The following is a 21,208-nucleotide window of genomic DNA, read 5'->3' as shown; positions in this document are numbered from 1 at the left end:
TGCTCTATCCGCTGCGCCACGCAGCCGTCCCTAAATAATACCTCGGTAGTATCAGGAAAGCGGCTTTGCCCCCACCCGAGGCCCCCCACCCCCACCCCGAGGCGTGGCCTAGCCAGCCCCGCCCCCAGGAGCCAGGCCCCCGGCGGGAGGCGAGGCGAGGGCTCGGCGGAAGTGGCCGGCCCCGGCCCGGCGTAGTACGTCATCGGCGAGCCGCCGGAAGTGCTTCCCCAGGCCCGCAGCCGGAAGGGGCGGGGCCCCGGCAACTACAACTTTCTCGCCGCCCCGACATGGACGGCCCACGTGTGTCCGCCTTGGCCGTGTACCGCTCGCGGCAGCGCGCCGGCCCGGGGCAGGGGGAGAAGCCCCGGCGCCCGCACAAGGCGGGCGGGGGGCACCGTCGGCCCGTGTCCGGAGGCGTGCGGAGGAAACCGAGGCAGGAGGGTAAGGACCGGGCGAGCCCGACCGAGGGGTGCCCCCTGGCCGGGCCGCGGGTGCCCGAGCCGCCGCCGCCGCCGCCGCCTTCGGACGATGTAGAGCAGCGGAGCCGGGCCCCGAGGAGCCGGACAGCCCCCGACGGGGGCCGGAGGGAGGCGGAAGCGCCCGCGCCGGGGGAGAGACGCCGCGGGGCCCCGAGGAAGAAGAGGCCGAGGCGGGCCGGAGAGGACGGCGAGGCCCCGGGCAATCCGGGGAAAAAGAAGAAAGGGGCGCGGGGGGGGAGAGGGGAGCGGGGCGGCGGCGGCCGGCGCGGGCCCCAGGAGGCGGCGAGCCAAGCGCCCGAGCCCGGCCGGGCCGCCGGAGGAGGCGGTGGCGGCGGAGGAGGAGGCGGCGGCGGGCCCCGGCCCCGGCCCCGACGGGCCCGCCTCGCTGCAGCAGCTGCTGGCCGAGCTGGGCCGCATCCCGCACAGCCAGCGCCGGGCCGCGCGCCTCTTCGAGTGGCTGATCGCGCCGCTGCCGCCCGCCCACTTCGCGGGCGCGCTGTGGGAGAAGGAGGCCGTGCTGGTGCGCAGGCGCCGGGCCGACTACTACGGCGGGCTCTTCTCCACGGCCGAGCTGGACGCGCTGCTGCGCGGGGAGCGCCTGCACTTCGGCCTGCACCTGGACGCGGCGCGCTACCGCCACGGCCGGCGCGAGACGCTGACCCCGCCGGGCCGGGCGCTGGCGGCCACGGCCTGGGCGCTGTACCGCGACGGCTGCTCGCTGCGCCTGCTGTGCCCGCAGGCCTTCTCGGCGGCCGTGTGGCAGGTGCTGTCGGTGCTGCAGGAGCACTTCGGCAGCATGGTGGGCGCCAACGCCTACCTGACGCCGCCCGGCGCCCAGGGCTTCGCGCCGCACTACGACGACATCGAGGCCTTCGTGCTGCAGCTGGAGGGCCGCAAGCTGTGGCGCGTCTACAAGCCCCGGGAGCCGCCCGAGGAGCTGCCCCAGTTCCCCAGCCCCAACCTGGGCCCGCAGGGCCTGGGGGAGCCCGTGCTGCAGGCGGTGCTGGAGCCCGGGGACCTGCTCTACTTCCCGCGGGGCTTCATCCACCAGGCCGAGTGCCAGCCCGGCCAGCACTCCCTGCACCTCACGCTGTCCACCTTCCAGCGCAACTCGTGGGGCGACCTGCTGGAGCCGCTGCTGCCCGCGGCCCTGCAGGCCGCCATGGAGGAGGACGTGGAGTTCCGCCGGGGGCTGCCCCGGGACTACCTGGACTACATGGGGGCGCAGCACTCGGAGTCCGGGGACCCCCGGCGCAGCCCCTTCCTGGAGAAGGTGCGGAGCCTGCTGGCCCGCCTGGCCCGGTACGCGCCCGTGGATGCCGTGGCGGACCAGCGCGCCAAGGGCTTCCTGCACGACTGCCTGCCCCCGGTGCTGTCGGCCAAGGAGCGCGCGCTGAGCGTGCACGGGCTGCCGGCCCGCTGGGAGGCGGGGGCGCCGCGGGACGTGGGCGCCGCCCTGGGCGCGCAGACGCAGGTGCGCCTGCTCCGCCACGGCCTGACGCGCCTGGTGAGCGAGGAGCGCGGCCTGCTGCTGTACTACACCGTGGAGAACGCCCGCGTCTACCACCAGGGGGAGCCCCGGTGCCTGCCGGTGCAGCCGCGCCACGCCGACGCCATCGAGTACCTGTTCAGCTCCTACCCGGGCTTCGTGCGCGTGGGGGACCTGCCCTGCGACGGCCCCGACGACCAGCTCTCCCTGGTGACCCTGCTGTTCGAAAAGGGGCTGCTCATCACCAAGAAACCCCTGACGCCCGAGGCGCCTGTGAAATAGAAGGCGAGGAAAGGCGGCTTTGGTCTGCGGCTCTCACCTCCTTGGCGCTGCTCCTGCCCACCCCCGGCTCGTCGTCTGTCTCACAGGTATCAGGCGACAGAGGGGGAGGGACGTCGGAATCTAGGACAGAAAGGAGGACAGCTCTCCTGAGTAGAAGCAGCCTGGGGCCGCCTGCTGTCCCGTGCAGGCGTGGGGGGCTAGAAGTTGGATGGATTCTATTTTCATTCGGCAGGTTTGAAGAAGGACTGTTAGGAAGAACTCCATCCTTGACTGGGGGAAGTTCAGATTCCCTACTCTGCTATTGCTTCTAGAGACTGTCTTTCAGAAAAACGAGGGGAACTTTCTGTTTGAGAGTGAGGATTATGTATCAGAGATTCAGGATTCATTCAAGTGCCAACGGACTTTTCCAATTGGGTTATATTGGATAGGGATGGGGAAGAAAGTAAGTATCCGGGGTCAGACTGACTGGGTGCCTCTCAGTTATTTGAACTAAAAGTATTAGGGGGTTGGGGAGAGCAGTTATCCGTTTCTTTTACAAACAATTGGTAACCTGTACTCAACAATTCTCCAGGCAGCATTATTGCCTTTTTTGTTGTGAATTGTAAAAAATTTTCAGTTCCAAATCATCTACCTCCCTTCCTTTTTTTTTTTTTTTGGTTTTATTTTCATTTCCAAATTCTTCATCCCTCTTCACTCTTGCTCACTAAGAATACAAGAAATAAAACACATTTTTATGCATAATAAACTCACTATATTTTTATAGAGTTGACGTAGTGTTATAGAGTTTGTTTTTTTTCCTCCTGACCCTGGCTGGGACTGAGATGAAGAAACAGGACAGTGAGTCCAAGTGTCCAAATTTATCAGGTGTATATCTTACCCTTGATTAGGATATTAGGTTGGCTATTGGAGCTTATTTTCTGTATGTAGTTCCATAAATGATGAAGTATTAGGCAGCTCTATCCAATGAAGTTCCAGCCTCAGCTTAAGGTCATATATCTGGCAAATGCATCTTTTTTTACACCAATCCTTTTATAAGCACTACCTTATCAAGAACCCTGCCTTCTACCATTTCTGGGACCCACCAATTAAAGGAGCTCCACAGGGTAGTTAGTGGAAAGTGCTGCATTTTAAATCAGAGGACCTAGATTCAATGCAGTTTTACTATTGGTCTGAGTCCCCCTCACCAAGTCATTTGTTCTCTGAGCTTTAATTTTCTCATTTAAATACTGGAACTAAAATGGAAGGGGAGAAATTGGACTACATGAACTAGTTTTTTAGTTTTAGAGACTAGCTAGTGAGTGATCTATTGGAAACAGTAAACAAGGAAACCCTAAATTGGGGAATGGTGGTAAAAGGACAAAGGGAATATGATCTACACAATAAGAGTAATAACATAGAAAAGTACCAAACCATTCAGGAGATTGTAAATATGTATTGATGAAACTGGTAGATGTGATTTACACTGGGAAACTTACCTTTAAAAGCATCTTCGAAAATGTCTACAAGTTGTGATGGTTTTTCTTTTTTGGGATGGTGGAGATAGATATAATTTGTTTCCTGACGAATAGTTTCAGCAATTCCCTCAATCTTCGTTATTTTGTTGATGATCAAGTTTTTCTGACTTAGTTCAGAAATCTAGGTAGAAAGTAATGAGAATACCTGTATTGATTGTAAAGATAGCTGTGAAAAATACCAAACTCAATAGTGAACTGTCAAGGTGAATGTTTAAGAATAGCTCCTTAAGTTCAAGTACTATTTTTTCAGCTTTTTGCAAGGGGTTAAGTGGCTTGCCCAAGGCCACACAGCTAGGTAATTATTAAGTGTCTGAGGCCACATTTGAACTCAGGTACTCCTGACTCCAGGGCTGGTGCTCTATTCACTTCACCACCTAACTGCCCCCAAGTACTATTTTCTTGCCAAAAGAGATTGTCAAGTACAGTTATTTACTGTAGTCAAACCACCCTTGGGGGTTATGTTGTGTTGGAAACCCTTGATCCCTCTGTGTCTCAGCAAAGAAATTTATGAGTGTTTATGGACTGGACTAGTCAAAGGCAATCTGTTGTCCTGGAATAAGGGAGGCATATTGTCATCTGTGGAGCAGAAAAATAACCCAGAAATTCACAACTGGACCTGTACATAGGGTTTTTTTTTTTTTTTTGTTAAATTTAAGAGATATTAAAGTGCAATGTTTTACTTTAAATGTCACATGCTTTTGGCAGCCTGCACAATTCCAGTTTTTGCTTAGAAGATTAAAAGAGCAAACTAACTTCGGTCCAAACCCAAGTGGAAGAATGTTGTCCAAGAATGTGCAGTGAAAGATAATCTGAAGACTTAGATATCCTAGAGTTTAATCATGGTAAAAATGAATTGTTTAGTCAGAAAAATCACATAAAGCAGGATCATTTGGACCCCTGAAGTAGTCCTTTGTTGTTGTTGTTGTTGCAGGGCAATGGGGTTAAGGGACTTGTCTGAGGTTAGATTTGAACCCAAGTCCTCCTGACTCCAGGGCCATGCTCTATCCACTGCACCATGTAGCTGCCCATAAATAGTCCTTTTTTTAATAACCTCCTACTTCTCCACTCCCACTTCTCTCTATCAAAATGTTCTCATTGTTTTCTCTTTCCTCTTTGCGATTAAAGATAGGCTAAGTTGGAATCCCTTTTTTGTTAAATATTTATAATATAAGAATGGGTAGCATATTAAAGATTTAAAATTGTTGAGAGTGATGTGCTGAGGAAAGAAGAAAGCCTCTTGGCATTAAGGGAAGGGAGCAAATGTTTGTTGCCTGATACTTACTAAGGGCTTTATGAATCTTCTCTTTTTTGGTCCTAATAATAACTCTAAGAGGCGGTAGGGACATGTCTAGGGTCACAGAACCTGTAACTTTTTGAAGCTAGATGTGGGCTAAGGTCTTTCTGATTTCAGGCCCAGAGTTATGCCTTATTGAACTAGTTGGATAAGCTCTTCTAGTTTATAATTAATGCTGGATCTGTCTATAGATGCTAAATCAGTTTAGCAACTAAATCAGTTTAGTCAATAGCAGTTGACTCTAAGGAAGATTAGGTCAGGATGACTGCTACTTAGTGTAGCAGCATGAAGTACTTTCATGAACTCTTAAGCTAGTTGGGCATTTTTTATGATTACTAATGAAAAACTTTTATTTTGGCTTAACATTTTATTCAAGGGTACCAAGTGACAACTAATTGAAATAAATATGCTAGGTCCTCAGTCTAGGTTGCCAGTGTCTCTGAACCACAGAGGATATAGAGGGTGGACTAAGATGTAAGAAGACTGGAAGAGTTGGAAGGGTTTAATGAACCTCTCTTGGGATCTCAGGTCCCCAGTTTTAAAATGAGAGGATTGGACAGGATGGCCTCATAGGTCTTTTTCAGCCTTAGATTGATAATTCTATGAACTGATTTGGGAATAGAGCACATGTTAGTCTATACAGAAGCTAAAGAGATAGAAGCTAGAATCTCATAGTAGAAAGAGCCATGAATTTAGAAGAATCCAGAAGACTTGTTTAAATTCTGATTCCATTTACTCTGTGATTTTTTTTTTCTTTGAGCCTGTTTTCTCATCTATAAAATGGGGAGAAGAGACACATACATTTGTGGTATGTGTGGTAGGTTGTGGTAAAGCCTTAACTGTGACAAAGTATATAAGGCACTTTACAAACATGCAAAAATAGGAAGTTTTGTTTGTTTCCGTCTGGCCCTATGATTTTCACTAGTGTGGGACAACTCCCAATATTACATCAGTGCAGAGAGCAGCTCAATTGTAACTTAGAGAACTGTTAGAGGGCATTGAGAATTTAAGCGATTTGCAGAAAACCATATGGCTAGTATAGGTCAGAGGTAGACCTTTTATTTATTTTTGAGCTAAGCCTTTTAAAAATATTTTTTCATATTTTGTATTCTGAAGAGATAGACAGCATCTTTTTACAAGGCAATGGGGTTAAGTGACTTGCCCAAGGTAACACAACTAAGTAATTAAGTGTCTGAGACTGGATTTGAACCCAAGTCCTCCTGACTCCAGGGTCAGTGCTCTATCCCCTGTGCCACCTAGCTGCCCCAGTGGTAGACTTTGAGCTCGGGTCTCCTTGACCCTAAGATTTGCCATATGTATACTATATCATGCTGTCTCTTGAGCATTAGCATTATTATCCTCACTTTACTTTCTGTCCCTAACTCCTTATTTACTTGGAAACACCTTCCTATGATTGTTCCCCAAGGGTCTTTGTTTTCCATCTCTTGTCACTCTTTGAATAGCACTCTTTTTCCCTCCCATAACTTCAAGTTACCATCTCTACAGAGATAGCTCCAACATTTTTATCTTCAGTCCTGAATTTCTTTCAGAGCTGCAGACCCATATAAAAATAAGATTGTATTCCCCCCCCCAATTACGTGTAAATAATTAACATTTTTTTTAAATTTTGAGTTCCATGGGGCGGCTAGGTGGCTCAGTGGATAAAAGTATTTTTCATCTTGAGTCTGTGCAGACCCATATCTAAATGCCAATCTCTGCTTTCATGATCCTTTTTGCACACTGAATTTTAATAAGCTTATTATGTTAAAAAACCAGACTTCATTATCTTTCTTTCTACACATTCCAAATCTCCTTGCCCTCACTTTTTCTACCTGTGGCATCCTTTATTAATTGATATACTTGTCTGCTCATAACCTTAAAGTTATCTTAAGGTTTTTTTTATTTTTTTCTAAACTTCTGTCTTCTCTACAACCTCATTCATTCCCATCTATTCTGTCACCATCCTACTATAGATCTTTATTATCATTTACTAAACTATTGCTTCTCAAGCTTTTTTGTTTCAGGACTTGTTTACATGCTTAAAAATTATTAATGACCCCTTCCATATGTCCAAGGAATTTTGTTATGTGGGTTATATCTGTAGATTACTTGTCATATTAGAAATGAATCATCTAAGTATTACAAAAATAGAATTAACCTCACAGACCCCCCCCCCCCCCCGAAAAAGGTCTTGCAGACCACACTTGGAGAACTGTTAGTCCAGAATACTACCATAACCTCCACAGTCTCCCCTTTCTCCAATTCATTTTTTATATAACTGTTCAAATCCTTTTTCTTGTGTAAAGGTTTGATGATAACACTCTGATCAGAAATTTCTAGGGGCTTCCTCTTATTTACAAGGTAAAATTTAAACTCCCCTGTCAGCTATTTATGACTTTCTTATCTTTCCTGCCTTACAGCAAACACCTCATAAGCTTACCAATAGGTACCTCTGGTATCCCCCCTCCACGCAAACATGCACATGAACTCTGAATACCCCTTTGCCAATGTTCAGATCTTATTCTATGCTTGAAATTCATTCCTTTCTCTTTTCCATTTGAATACTTATCCATCCTTTAAAATCCAATTAAGATGCCTAGTACTCTTTATTTGCCTTTCTCCTATTTGGTCATGGCCTTCACACTTTATTTTGTAACTAATGGTTTTCATACAATATTATCTATTATAGTTATCCGTGTTGGAGTCTTATTCTTCTATTAAGTTGTAGGCTTAAGCATGGTGTATTACTTGAAATTTGTATCTCTTCCAGATCCTTGTTCAATATGCTTCACATAGTAGGTATTTGCACAAATGTTGGTTTTATTCTGTGCCTACTTGGAGAAAATATGAAGAGGGTAGAGTAGAAAGAGCACTAGATTTGGGATCTGAGGCCCTGGATATGAATCCTGGGTCTGCTATTTAATAGCCACATGACCTTAGATTTCACAGCCTAACTGGATTTCAGTTTTCTCATCTATAAAACAAAAGAATGGGACTAGCCTTTGCTTTTAATTGAAAAGGTGATACGAAATTTATATAAACATGTATGTATATGTAGATACTCATTGGGGCACAAATATATAATGTTTATATTAAATTAATATATTATTTATAACAATATGTTTATATAATAATCCTTTCTACTCATACGACCACCACAAAGGGTATCATGACCAGATAAGAAAGACAGGTAAACAGTTAAGGGACATGACCAGGGTCATATAGCTAGTGAATGAGATGCTAGATTTGAACTCGAGTCTAACTGACTTAAGGCCCAGTTCTCTATCCACATTTAGCTGCCTTTTAACTTGATTTAACAACTAAGCTTTTAAAAAAAATGAGGATAAGTAGCAGCTAGGTAGTGCAATGAATAGATCATAGGTCCTGGGGTTGGGAGGACCTGTGTTCAAATCTAGTATCAGAGACTTTAGTAGCTGTATGACCCTGGGGAAGTCATTTAGCTCCAATTGCCTTCCAAAGAAAAATTAATAAGGATGCCACCTTTGGACAGCTAATTAGATTTCAGGATTACTTTTTTCTAGATTTCAGGATTACTTTTCTAGGAATATAATTTTTTGCAGCCCAAGCTATTTGTTACATCTATGTGTAGGTGGGGAGAAGTATGGGCATAAATCATTTGTTTCTATATTTCTGTATGTTTATATAAACACATACATAAGTATGTGTTTTATGTGTGTGTATGTGTATACACACACACACATATGTCTATATTTATTGCTGTATAAATTGGTTAATAAACATAAAAGACAAGTCTGTCCCTGCCTTCAGGGAGCTCATAGTCCAATGGGGGAGACAATCTACAAATAAGCTAAATCCAGAATAAAGTGACTCATTTATAAGAATGCACAAGAATGGAGAGATTAGGTGAGGAGTGCACAAAAACTGTTTTGTATGCACTCTGTGTTTGTGTCTAAGTAGGGAGAAGACATCTGCCTTCTAAGAGCCAAGGACTTTGGGAATCCACTTGCCAACCATGAGTGCAGCCTCCACAGGCCTACCCTTTTCTTGATCTTTTGAAGCATCTCTTGGTTTCCTTCATCTTGTAAATTAAGAATCTTCATTGCATTGTACACTTCCCTAAAGAGAAGACAATAGACCTTATAGGTAAGTCTCTAGAGGTAAAAAACCAACTGTAGAAACACTATGTAGTATGCTCTCATCCTGATTCAGGATACCCAGGTATCAGCAACACTGAACCAGAGGAGGAGGGCCTGCTGTTCTGTCTAACAGTCAAGTTCTCCTTGGGAAGAGCTTCCAGCTATATTGGAATTTGGTAAAAAAGTGGACCGATGCCTACACTTTTAATGAAGCAGCCTGGGAAGGAAAGAAAGATTCTATAGAATGAGGCTCTGGATGTCCTTTGAGAAAAGCATCAGGGGAGTCGGAGAGTATATATTTTAAAAAGGATGCAATGGTTAGCTCTGAGGATTATTGGAGCCAGCATGGTAGGAAGAATACTGACATCTGAAGTCAAATGCTCAGGGCTCCAATCCCACCTCTTGACATTTACCTTTATGACCTTGGACAAATCAATTCACCTCCCTAAGCCTCAGTTTCCTTAGTTTAGTTGGATTAGATGTTATTGTGGGAGTTAGGTGGTATGTAGGGTAGAGTTTGGTTCTCAGTCAGAAAGATCTAGGTTCAAATTAAGTTTTAAATGCTTGCTAGCTGTGTGACCCCAGGTATTTCATGTCACTTGTTTGCCTTACTTTCCTCCTCTGTAAAATGGAGATAATACCACCACCTCACTCTCAGAGTTGTTTAAGGATCAAACGAGATGACAGGTATGTGAGATATATATTAGCACACTTCTTCCCTCCACCATCCAGTTCTCCATCTTTGGGGGTAGAGGGCTTACCTAAGAACATCCTCATGGCTCTCCAGGAGAAGCACATCTAGGAAAGTATCTCGGATTCTGTCTCCTTGAAGCTGAAGGGCAAGGATGCTCCGGCAGGCTTCCAAGCGAACCCCCGGCTCATCCTCGTAGTGGATAGCCCAAAGCAGGAGGTCTATTAGCTGAGGATTTACAAGCCCAATCATTCCCAAAGCTGCCAAGAACAGACAACAATCATTTTTGTGTCATTTAGACTAGAGCTTCAGTCTTCGAATCAGGGTGAGAGAGCCTTATGAGTAAATGCAATGTTAAGTAGATACTTGTTTGTTGTGATTTGAAGGGTAAAAATAGCTTTCTCTGTGAACCTGTACTTACCACTATTATAATTATTGCCTTGTAGTGGGGTGGAGGAAAGAGAGATTGAACATTGTTTATTTTTTCTTTTTTGTGTCGGCAGTTAGGGTTAAGTGACTTGTCTAGGGTCACCCAGCTGTAACAGGCCAAATTTGAACTTACCTCCTCCTGATTCCAGGGTCAGTGCTCAAATCTGCAGTTATCCATTAGAAGAACAATTTGGATAGTTTCAGATTTGCTAGTTTTTAATACCTTAGACTTCAAGGGGATGATAACATACAAATATTATAAAAATTAATTTCAGTGGGGGGTGAGGGAGAGATTTTTTCCTATTTTAACAAGTAAAACATATGCTTCCTAACAACCCTTACTGTTGGTACAGGATTGTGCTAAGAGGGAATTCTTAGGAAGAGAACAGGGTATGTCTTGGGAGCATCTTGCCTATTTCACAACTGAGCCTCTAAGGAATCTACTAATAATATTTATCATTTGTAAAACACTATGAAGGAAGAAAAAATGAAAGCTTAGCCATGAAGAAGATAATGAATGTGAGGTCTGCTCTTTTTCCAATTTTTGTTTCCTCCAGATACCATTTTATTTTTTTTATCTCTAGTTCTCCAACTCCTCAATTCAAAGGCTTTCTCTTTTTAATTATTTCATATTTATCCTTATATAGCTCACTTTGTATATATTTGTATATTATCTCTCCTGTTAGATTGTAAGCTCCTTGAGGGCAGGAACTGGAACTATTCTTTGTTTCATGTAGCCTCAGGGCTCATAAAATGACCTAATAACTGATTGATAGATATGGGTAGGCAGAACTTCTTGGGATTCAGGATCACAACTTTAAAGGTCCAACTTTTTCTATGCTTAGTAATTTGTGGTTCTTGCCTCAGGGTAAATACTAAAGAGTCCTTAATATGGCCTGATGCCTTCCTAGAACTAACTCTTTGTGGTATCTACCATGCTAAGTTTGCCATCTACAAACAGCAGCATCAGTGAGTGAGCATCCCATCCCCTTGCTCTACATCTCTGGCTCTCCTTATGCTGTGTGTAGATGCCTCATGGCATGTCTCTATTAGTACTGCCACATTCCAATTCCACTTTCTTTCCCTTATTTCCAGCAGGGTAACTGAGCAATATTTTTTTGTATTGATATCATTTTTTTTATATCAACTTCATTTGAAATAGATCCTTCCCTCTTCTACCCAGCAAGCCATTCACACTAACAAGAAATAAAATATAAAGAGAAAAAGGCAGTTTAACAAAATTAATGAATATGCCATCTAGCCATCTTCTGCTTCTCAACTCCCAGTACTTCTCCATTATACTCAACATTTTATTCTATTTATGTCTCCAGATTCAATTTTGGACTGGTATTCTCTTGCTCTCTTTAGTCAAATAAAGGAACTTCTGCTTGGGCCTCTCCTCACTGTAGGCTGGATGCTGAAGGTATAAATTTTGTGGCTAGGAATAGATCCTGACTTGCTCTAGACCCTGATGCCAGGCCTCTTGAAAGATCCTAGGTGTGTAGTACTGACCTATGGGGGACCAGATTTGTCTGCTGCTGCTCAGACTGGGTTGAGCTAGCCAGGATCCCACTGACTGGTCTTTCTGTTGACTTCTTGGTCCCCTGTCTTACCTCCATGCATAATGCCTATAGTTACTCTTGTGCAATCCAGAACTGGATTGAAGAATATATTGGTATTATAATAGCCTTTTATTTTCTTTATTATTTCTTCAGAGGGCATTCTTAAAACTTTGCTGGAGTGTTTGTAGTGTTTATATGGGTCCACTAAAACCTTTCACAATACTGTTTTAATTAAATCATTTTGTAGTCTACTTACTATGGGCAGCTAGGTTTCACAGTGCTGAGAGTGCCAGACCTGGAGCCAGGAAGACTCATCTTTCAGAAAATCCCTTACTAGCTATATAACTCTGAGCAAGTAAGTTATCCCTGTTTGCCTCAGTTTCCTCATCTATAAAATGGATTGGAGAAAGAAAAGTATAATACTAGCTATGTGATCTTGGGCTCATCACTTAACCCTGTTTACTTCAGTTTCTTCATCTGTAAAATGATCTAGAGAAGGAAATGGCAAACTACCCCAGGATCTTGCCAGGAAATCCCCAAATGGGGACATGAAAAGTCCAACATGATTGAAAAAAGACTGAACTAAAATGAAATCTCTTAGTTGCCATCTTTTCCCCTTTGGCAAGGAAATCAATTGCTGACCCAATTTTTAGTTCCATGATGGAATTGACTTTTGCTCCAGTTTACATTTGTTAGTATTATCCAAATAATCTCTGCCCTTTTCCATTTGTTAGTGTTTACTGTTGACAGCTTGTCTGAAAAGGTCAGACTGAAGCTGTTGTCATTTTCACATTGTCATCTCATTTTCTCATTTAAACTTTTCTTCTCCTTTGATTTTGGAACTTGACTTGACTGCACATAGAAGGAGATTGATTCATTAGTAACTTTTCCTTTCCTGCCAGCCAAGATGTATGCAATTTCATTTTTTGAATGATGATATTTGGTGCTCTCTATATCCATTACAATTTTATATGTGTGTGTGTGTGTGTGTGTGTATATATATACACACACACACACACACACATATATATCCAACACCTTTCAACTCTTTTCTGGATAAAGAGGGCTAGGAACAGGTCTGTATAGGGAATTATGAAATTCTTTACCAAAGCAACACAGCAGCTCCTTCTCTGCAACTAAGTAGTAGAGCTAAGTGGAGTCAAGAAGACCTGAGTTTAAATCAATTTCAGATACTTACTAACTTTGTGACCCCAGGTAAATCACTTCACTTCAGTACCTCAGTTTCCTCACCTATAAAATGGGAACAAAATAGCACCTACCCTTGTTGGGTTATTGTGAGGCTCAAATGAGATAGTATTTGTAAAGTGCTTATGGTAGAACTTGGCATATGGTAAATACTTTAATTTTTGTATTTTTTCACATAAAACGAAATTAGAAAAATTGTCTAGAGAAGAGGTGTCAGATATTTATCTGTCAGCTCTGTGTTTGTGAACAATGAAGAGATAGGGAATATAATAAATTACAAAATGGATGGGGGGTTTTTTTTTTTTTTTTTTTAGGTTTTTTGCAAGGCAATGGGGTTAAGTGGTTTGCCCAAGGCCACACAGCTAGGTAATTATTAAGTGTCTGAGGCTGGGTTTGAACTCAGGTACTCCTGAATGCAGGGCCGGTGCTCTATCCACTGCACTACCTAGCCGCCCCCAAAATGGATGATTTTTGACTACATTAAATTAAAAAAAGTTTCGCATAAATAAAACCAAAAGAATGCAGAAACCTGGGAAACAATTTTCACTGTTAGCATTTATGATAAAGGCCCCATTACTAAAACATAGAACTGAGAAAAATTTATAAGAATACAAGTTATTCTCCAATTGATAAATGGTCAAAGGATTTGAACAGGCAGTTTCAGAGGAAGAAATTAAAGATCTCTATAGTCATGAAAAAATGCTCCAAAACATTATTGATTAGAGAAATGACAATTAAAACAACTCACTTGTACTTCCTCACACCTATTAGTTTGACAAAAGAAAAATGATCACTGTTGTATAGTGTATGTATATATGTGTATTGTACTCATGGAGCACAATGTTGGAGAGCCTATGGGAAAATTGGGGCATTAATGCATTGTTGGTGGAGTTGGGAACTGATCCAATCTTTCTGGAGAGCAATTTGAAACTATACCCAGAGGGTAATAAAACTATACCTTTTGATCCATCAATACCATTACTATGTCTCCCAAAGAGATCATTAAAAAAAGGGAAAAGACCCAAATGTACAAAAATATTTATAGCAGCTCTTTTTGTAGTGCAAAAACTTGGAAATTGAAGGAATGCCCATCAGTTGGGGAATGACTGAACAAGTTATATTATGGAGTACTAGTATTCTGTAAGAAATCATGAGCAGGGGTGGCTTGGTGGTGCAGTGGATAAAGCACCATACCTGGGTTTGAAATCTGGTCTCAGACACTTAATAATTACCTAGCTGTGTAACATTGGGCAAGCCACTTAACCCCATTTGCCTTGCAAACACCTTAAAAAAAAAATGTGAAATCTGTGATGGAGAATACCTTCTGTATCCAAAGAAAGAACTATGGAGTTAAACAAAGACCAAATATTATTACCTTCAATTTAAAAGAAAAAGTTGTTTTTGTATTACATAATTTTGCTATCTCATTTTATTTTTTCCTTAAGGATATGATTTTTCTCTCAACACATTCAATTTTGATCAATGTATAGCATGGAAACAATGTAAAGCCTATCAAACTGCTTTCTGGGGGGGGCAAATGGAAGCAAGGTTGGGGGGAGAATTGTAAAATTCAAAATATTACAAAAAAAGATAGGTAAAAACTATTATTGTATTTAATTGGTAAACATAAAATATTAAAAAAAAGAAATCATGAGCAGGGCAGAGCCAAGATGATGGAAAGAAGCTAGTAACTTCCTTAAGTTTTCTCGGGCTCCCCTCAGAAACTTCAATCAAGCCTCTAAATGGATTCTGCAGTAACAGAACCCACAAAAGAACAGAGTGGAGTATTTTCCAACAAGATCTGGCTCCAGCAAGAGAGTGTGATTAAGAGAAATGATAGAGCCCAGGGCAGGGAGCTGAAATCAGCATGGGCAGAATGTGGAGGGGGCTGTCCAGTCTGGCTCAGCAGGTCAATGGCCCAGCTGGGAGGGCTCCAAGCAGGTACCCCAGACCCTGTTGTCAGCTGACATCACTGGGCTGGTCAGCAATCCGCTAGTGCTCTCAATGAGAAAGGCTCTAGCCCAGTGAGCAAACCACTGGTGTTATCAGTGTAGAAGACTCCAGCCCAGTAAGCAGGTTGATGATGTTCTCAATACAGAAAGTCTGTGAGTGGGTCTCTGCTCCCAATACAAGAAATTTGGTACAGCAGAACTCAAAATGAGTGAGAAAAGCTGTGCCAATAGAAAATTACTTTGAATGTAAGGATAGGCAAAACACTATCTCAGAAGAGGATAGTAGAAAATAGTATTACCTGCGAACACCCAGGAGGGAATATGAATTGACTTCCAGTTCAAAAAGAATTCTTGTAAGGGCTCAAAAATGATTTTAAAAATCAAGTAGAAAAATTGGGAAAAGAAATGTAAGAGAAAGTCAGCATCTTGCAAAAAAGAAGCAGAAAAATTGAAGAAAATAAATCCTTTAAAAATACAATTGGGGGTGGGTAGGTGGCATAGTGGATAAAGCACCAGCCCTGGAGTCAGGAGTACCTAGGTTCAAATCCAGTCTCAGACACTTAATAATTACCTAGCTGTGTGGCCACTTAACCCTGTTTGCCTTACAAAAACCTAAAATAAAAAAAAAATACAATTGGACAAATGTAAAAAAAAAAATCCTTGAAAAATACAATTGGGGGCGGCTAGGTTGCGTAGTGGATAAAGCACCAGCCTTGGAGTCAGGAGTACCTGGGTTCACTAGCTGTGTGGCCTTGGGCAAGCCACTTAACCCCATTGCCTTGAAAAATCTAAAAAAAAAAAAAACCAAAAACCCCCCAAAACCTAAAGAATTATTAAACTAAGGGGTCAGCTAGGTAGATCAGTGGATAGAGCACCTGTCCTGGAATCAGGAGGACCTCAGTTCAAATGTGGCTCACATTTAATACTTTCTAGCGGTGTGAAATTGGGCAAGTCATTGAACCTCCATTGCCTTGCTAAAAAAAAAAGAATTTGGACTACCTGAAAGCCAAGATCAAAACAGTCTCAAATGCACAAATACACACCAAAATCTGAACATCTTTCAAGAAATCATAAAGGAAAAGTGCCTTGATGTTCTAGAACCAGAGGATAAAATAGTCATTGAAAGAATTCACCTATCACATTCTGAGTTAATAAAATGAAAATGACAAGAAATATCATAACCAAATTCCAGAATTATATCAAGAGAAAATACTGAAACAATTCAAATACTAAGAAACTGCAATCAGGATTATGCAGGATTTGGCATCAAAGGATTGCAGGGCCTGGAATATGATATTTCAGAGTGCAAAGGAGATTGGATTACAACTAAGAATCAACTACTTAGCAAAATTGAGTGTACTTTTTCCAGGGTGAAAAATGGTCATTTAATGAAATAAGTGACTTTCAAATTTTCCTGATGAAAAAACCAAAACAGAAAATTTGATCTTCAGATATGAAACTTGGGAGATTCATAAAAATAGTAAACAGGAAAAAAGGAAAAAATGTTATTCAATTAAGATTATACTGATTATATTCCTACATAGGAAGTATTGTATCTTGAGAATTGTATCTCTATTAGAGGAAGTATGCTTAGCAGATATGGGCAGACCTTCATTTTGATGGCATGATTTAAAAAGAAAAGATTTTTTTTTTTTTGCAAGGCAAATGGGGTTAAGTGGCTTGCCCAAGGCCACACAGCTAGGTAATTATTAAGTGTCTGAGACGGTATTTGAATCCAGTATTCCTGACTCCAGGGCTGGTGCTTTATCCACTGCGCCACCTAGCTGCCCAAGAAAAGATATTTTAAAAGGATTCATACTGGGATGGGAGGAAGGGGGGGAAGCAGAATGGAGTAAATTATATTATCTGAAGAGACGAAAAGGATCTATTACAGTAGAGGGAAAGAAGGGAGGGGTGAGAATTGCTTAAATCTTTTTGGGTTTTTTTTTTTTTAGGTTTTTGAAAGGCAAACGGGGTTAAGTGGCTTGCAAGGCCACACAGCTAGGTAATTATTAAGTGTCTGAGACCGGACTTGAACTCAGGTATTCCTGACTCCAGGGCTGGTGCTCTTTCCACTGAACCACCTAGCTGCCCTGCTTAAATCTTTCATCAGATTTGGCTCAAAGAAAGAAATAATAACATGCACTCAGTTGGTTTTAGAAATTTTCTTTAACATACAGGTAATTAGGGCAAAGTGGGTAGAAGGGAAAGGGATTGATTGAAGGGAAGGAAGAAAGGAGGGGTAAAGTAAATAGAGAAAGGGGAAAGAAAAGGGAGGGGGCAGATTGAGGGAGATGTTCAATTCATTGGTGAGGGTAAAAGGGGAAAAGTACAAATGGAAGGGGTTAGGATGGAAGGTAATTGCAATTGTAATTATGAATGGGATGAATTCTCATAAAATGAAAGTGAATAGCTTTGCAGTTTGTAGATGAAGAAATTAAAGCAATCTATAGTCATATAAAAATGCTCTAAATCATCGATGAGAGAAATGAAAATTAAAACAACTCTGAGGTATCGTTTCACACTATCAGATTGACCAATATGACACAAAAGGAAAATAATCAGTGTTGGGAAACTGAGATGCTAATGTATTGTTGGTGGAGTTGTGAACTGATCCAACTATTTTGAAGAGCAGTTTGGAATTATGCTCAAAGGTCAATAAAACTGTGCATGCCCTTTAATGCAGCAATGCCACTACTAGAGCTGTATCCCAAAGAGTTCATAAGAAAGGGTTAAAAAATCCACATGTACAAAAATATAGTAGCTCTTTTTGTGGTGGTAAAAAGTTGAAAATTAAAGGGATGTCCACCAGTAGAGGAATAGTTAAACCAATCGTGGCATATGAATGTGATGGAATACTATTCTATAAGAAATCATGATGGTCTACCTAGAGAATCCCAAGAAATCATCTAAAAAAACTACTGGAAACAGCAATTTTAGCAAAGTTGCAGGTTATAAAATAAATCCCTATAAATCCTGAACTTTCCTATATATATATATATATATATATATGTCTAGCAAGAAACAGCAGGAAGAGCTAGAAAGAGAAATCCCATTCAAAGTAACCTCAGTGTAAAATACTTGGGAGTCTATTTGCCAAGACAGACTCAGAATCTTTTTGAAAACAATTATAAAACACTTCTCACACAAATTAAATCAGATTTAAATAACTGGGCAAATATCAACAGCTCATGGATAGGGAGAGCTAATATAATAAAAATGATAATTCTACCAAAACTAAACTATCTGTTTAGTGCCCTACCAATCAAAATTCCAAAAAATTACTTTAATGAGTTAGAAAAAATTGTAAGTAAATTCATATGGAGAGATAAAAAGTCAAGGATTGCCAGGAGCTTAATGAAAAAAAATGCAAACGAAGGTGGCTTAGCACTAGCCATCTAAAATTATATTATAAAGCATCAGTCATCAAAACTAGTAGTGGAATAGACTAGGTGTAAAAGCAGGAGAGGATTATAGTAATCTGCTGTTTGATAAACCCAAAGACTCAGGCCACTGGGATAAAAACTCCCTCTTTGATAAAAACTGCTGGGATAATTGGAAGTTAGTATGGAAGAAACTTAGATTAGACCAACACCTCACACCCTTTACCAAGATAAGATCCAAATGGTTATAGGACATAGACATAAAAAAACAATACTATAAGCAAATTAGATGATCAAGGACTAGTTTACCTGTCAGATCTATGGAAAGGGGAACAAGTTTATGACTAAGGAAGAGTTGGAGAACATCACTAAAAACTAATTAGATGATTTCAATTACATTAAATTAAAAAGCTTTTGCACAGATAAAAGCAATGTAATCAAGATCAAAAGAAAAGTAGTAAATTTGGAAACAATCTTTACAACTAATGATTCTGACAAAGGACTAATTTCTAAAATATACAGAGAACTGAGTCATATTTTTAAAACAAAAAGCCATTCCCCAATTGACAAATGGTCAAAGGATATGCAAAGGCAATTTACAGATGAGGAGATCAAAGCAATCCATAGCCATATGAAAAAATTCTCTAAATCATTAATTATTAGAGAAATGCAAATTAAAGCTTCTCTGAGGTACCACCTCACACCTCTCAGATTGGCCAGTATGACCAGGAAGGATAATGATCATTGTTGGAAGGGTTGTGGGAAATCTGGGACACTATTACACTGTTGGTGGAGCTGTGAACTCATCCAACCCTTCTGGAGAGCTATTTGGAACTATGCCCAAAGGGCAACAAAAATGTGCATACCCTTTGACCCAGCAAAACCACTACTGGGTCTATACCCTGAAGAGATGAGAAAAAAGGGTAAAAACATTACTTGTACAAAAATATTTAGCAGCCCTGTTTGTGGTGGCAAAGAATTGGAAATTCAGTAAATGTCCTTCAATTGGGGAATGGTTTAGCAAACTGGTGTATGTATGTCTTGGAACACTATTGTGCTATTAGAAACCAGGAGGGACAGGATTTCAGGGAAACCTGGAGGGATTTGCATGAACTGATGCTGAGTGAGATGAGCAGAACCAGAAAAACACTAACAGCAACATGGGAGTGATGTTCAAGCTGGAAGGACTTGCTCATTCCATCAGTGCAACAATTGGGAACAATTTTTGGCTGTCTGCAAAGGAGAGTACCATCTGTATCCAGATAAGGAGCTGTGGACTATGAACAAAGTACAAGGACTATTCCCTTTAATTCAGAAAAAAAAACCAACCCAGATGTCTTATTGTCTGATCTAGTTACCTCTTGAGAATTCTGTTCTCTTTAAGGATATGATTTCTCTCTCTTCACACCCAATTTGGATCAAGGTACAACATGGAAACAAAGTAAAGACTGATGGAGTGCTCTATGTGGGGTGGGGGTGGGGGGAGGGAAGCAGGATTGGGGGAAAATTGTAAAACTCAAATAATATCTTTAATAAAAATTAAAAAAAAAGAAATCATGAGCAGGGGTGGTGGCTAGATGCTGCAGTAGATAGAGCACCTCCCCTGGAGTCAGGAGTGCCTGAGTTCAAATGTGATCTCAGACAATAATTACCTAGTTGTGTGGCCTTCGGCAAGTCATTTAACCCCATTACCTTGCCAGAAAAAGAAATCTTGAGCAACTGAACTTAGCCTGGAAAGACTTAATGAACTGATCCTGAGAGTGAAGTGAACAGAACCATGAGAACATTGTACATATTAATAGGAACATTATGTGATGATCAGCTAAGATGATTTCTTCTTCTTAGCAGTACAATAATCAAAGATATTTTTTTTTTTTTTTTTTAGTTTTTGCAAGGCAGTGGGGTTAAGTGGCTTGCCCAAGGCCGCACGGCTAGGTAATTATTAAGTGTCTGAGACTGGATTTGAACTCAGGCACTCCTGACTCCAGGGCCGGTGCTCTATCCACTGCGCCACCTAGCCACCCCAAAAGAGAATTCTTCTGATGGAAAATACCATCCATATCCAGTGAAGGAATTAAGAAGTATAAATGCAAAACAAAGCTTACTATTTTCAGTTTTCAAAATTTGTTTTATTTTTTGTTTTTCTCGTGGTTTTTTCCTTTTTGTTTGTAAGAATGTGATTAATATGGAATATATTTAACATAGTTATACATGTATAATCTATGTTAGATTACTCTCTGTAAGAGAGGGAGGGTGGAGAGGAAGGGAGAAAAATGTAGAACTCAAAACTTTATCAAAACATTTTTTGACTGTTGAAAACTATCTTTATCTTTAGTTGGGAAAATAAAAAATTTCAGGTATGAGTATCAGAGAAGACAAGGGAAGAGACATTTTCTAAAAGAAAAACTGGTCAGTATTGTCATGTCAAGGAGATTGAGAACAGAAGAATGGTATTAGTAATTAAGGAAAGATGTAGCAATTAAGATAATAATCTTAGAACAGTTTCAGTTGATTATTACAATCTGAAACTAGGTTGCTAGAAGTTGAGAAATAAATGGGTAATAAAGAATTTAGCAATGAAAAGGAGGAGAAATAGAAGAAAGTGGTGGTATTAAGGCAGGTGAAAAGTCTAGGTTTGGATTTTTTTTTAATGGGGTATATTGGGTCAGCTACATGGCTCAGGAGATACAATATTGTCTCTGGAGTCAGAAAGACATGAATTTAGGGGCCGCTAGGTGGCGAAGTGGATAGAGCACCGGCCCTGGAGTCAGGAGTACCTGGGTTCAAATCCAGTCTCAGACACTTAATA

General features: G+C 41.7%; 2 protein-coding genes across 5 annotated transcripts in view; one reads left to right on the top strand and one right to left on the bottom strand.

Moving 5' to 3' along the window:
* The window catches only part of HEATR4 (HEAT repeat containing 4), a 100,246-nt gene that overhangs the window by 12,313 nt on the left and 66,725 nt on the right, over positions 1-21,208 (bottom strand). For 2 of the 4 annotated variants that reach the window (XM_074235765.1, XM_074235766.1), the window contains exons 13-16: positions 9,938-10,127; positions 9,078-9,156; positions 3,726-3,885; positions 2,288-2,370 (exon numbers count right to left, since the gene is read on the bottom strand). In XM_074235765.1, the coding sequence (XP_074091866.1) occupies positions 2,288-2,370; positions 3,726-3,885; positions 9,078-9,156; positions 9,938-10,127 (512 nt within the window). Of the gene's footprint in view, positions 1-2,103; positions 2,240-2,287; positions 2,371-3,725; positions 3,886-9,077; positions 9,157-9,937; positions 10,128-21,208 lie in introns of all 4 variants that reach the window. The other 2 variants (XM_074235767.1, XM_074235768.1) reach the window with 2 other exon arrangements.
* Positions 233-1,978, top strand: RIOX1 (ribosomal oxygenase 1). The gene is made up of 3 exons (XM_074232093.1): positions 233-761; positions 871-1,889; positions 1,948-1,978. Exons 1-3 carry the CDS (start codon positions 288-290, stop codon positions 1,976-1,978), a joined length of 1,524 nt encoding a protein of 507 aa, XP_074088194.1. The 5' UTR covers positions 233-287.

Source organism: Macrotis lagotis, chromosome 4 (assembly GCF_037893015.1).
Source record: "Macrotis lagotis isolate mMagLag1 chromosome 4, bilby.v1.9.chrom.fasta, whole genome shotgun sequence".
NCBI classification, from domain to species: Eukaryota; Metazoa; Chordata; class Mammalia; order Peramelemorphia; family Peramelidae; genus Macrotis; species Macrotis lagotis.
The sequence above is the reverse complement of the archived record's forward strand: the minus strand, read 5'-3'. Positions and strand labels throughout refer to the sequence as shown.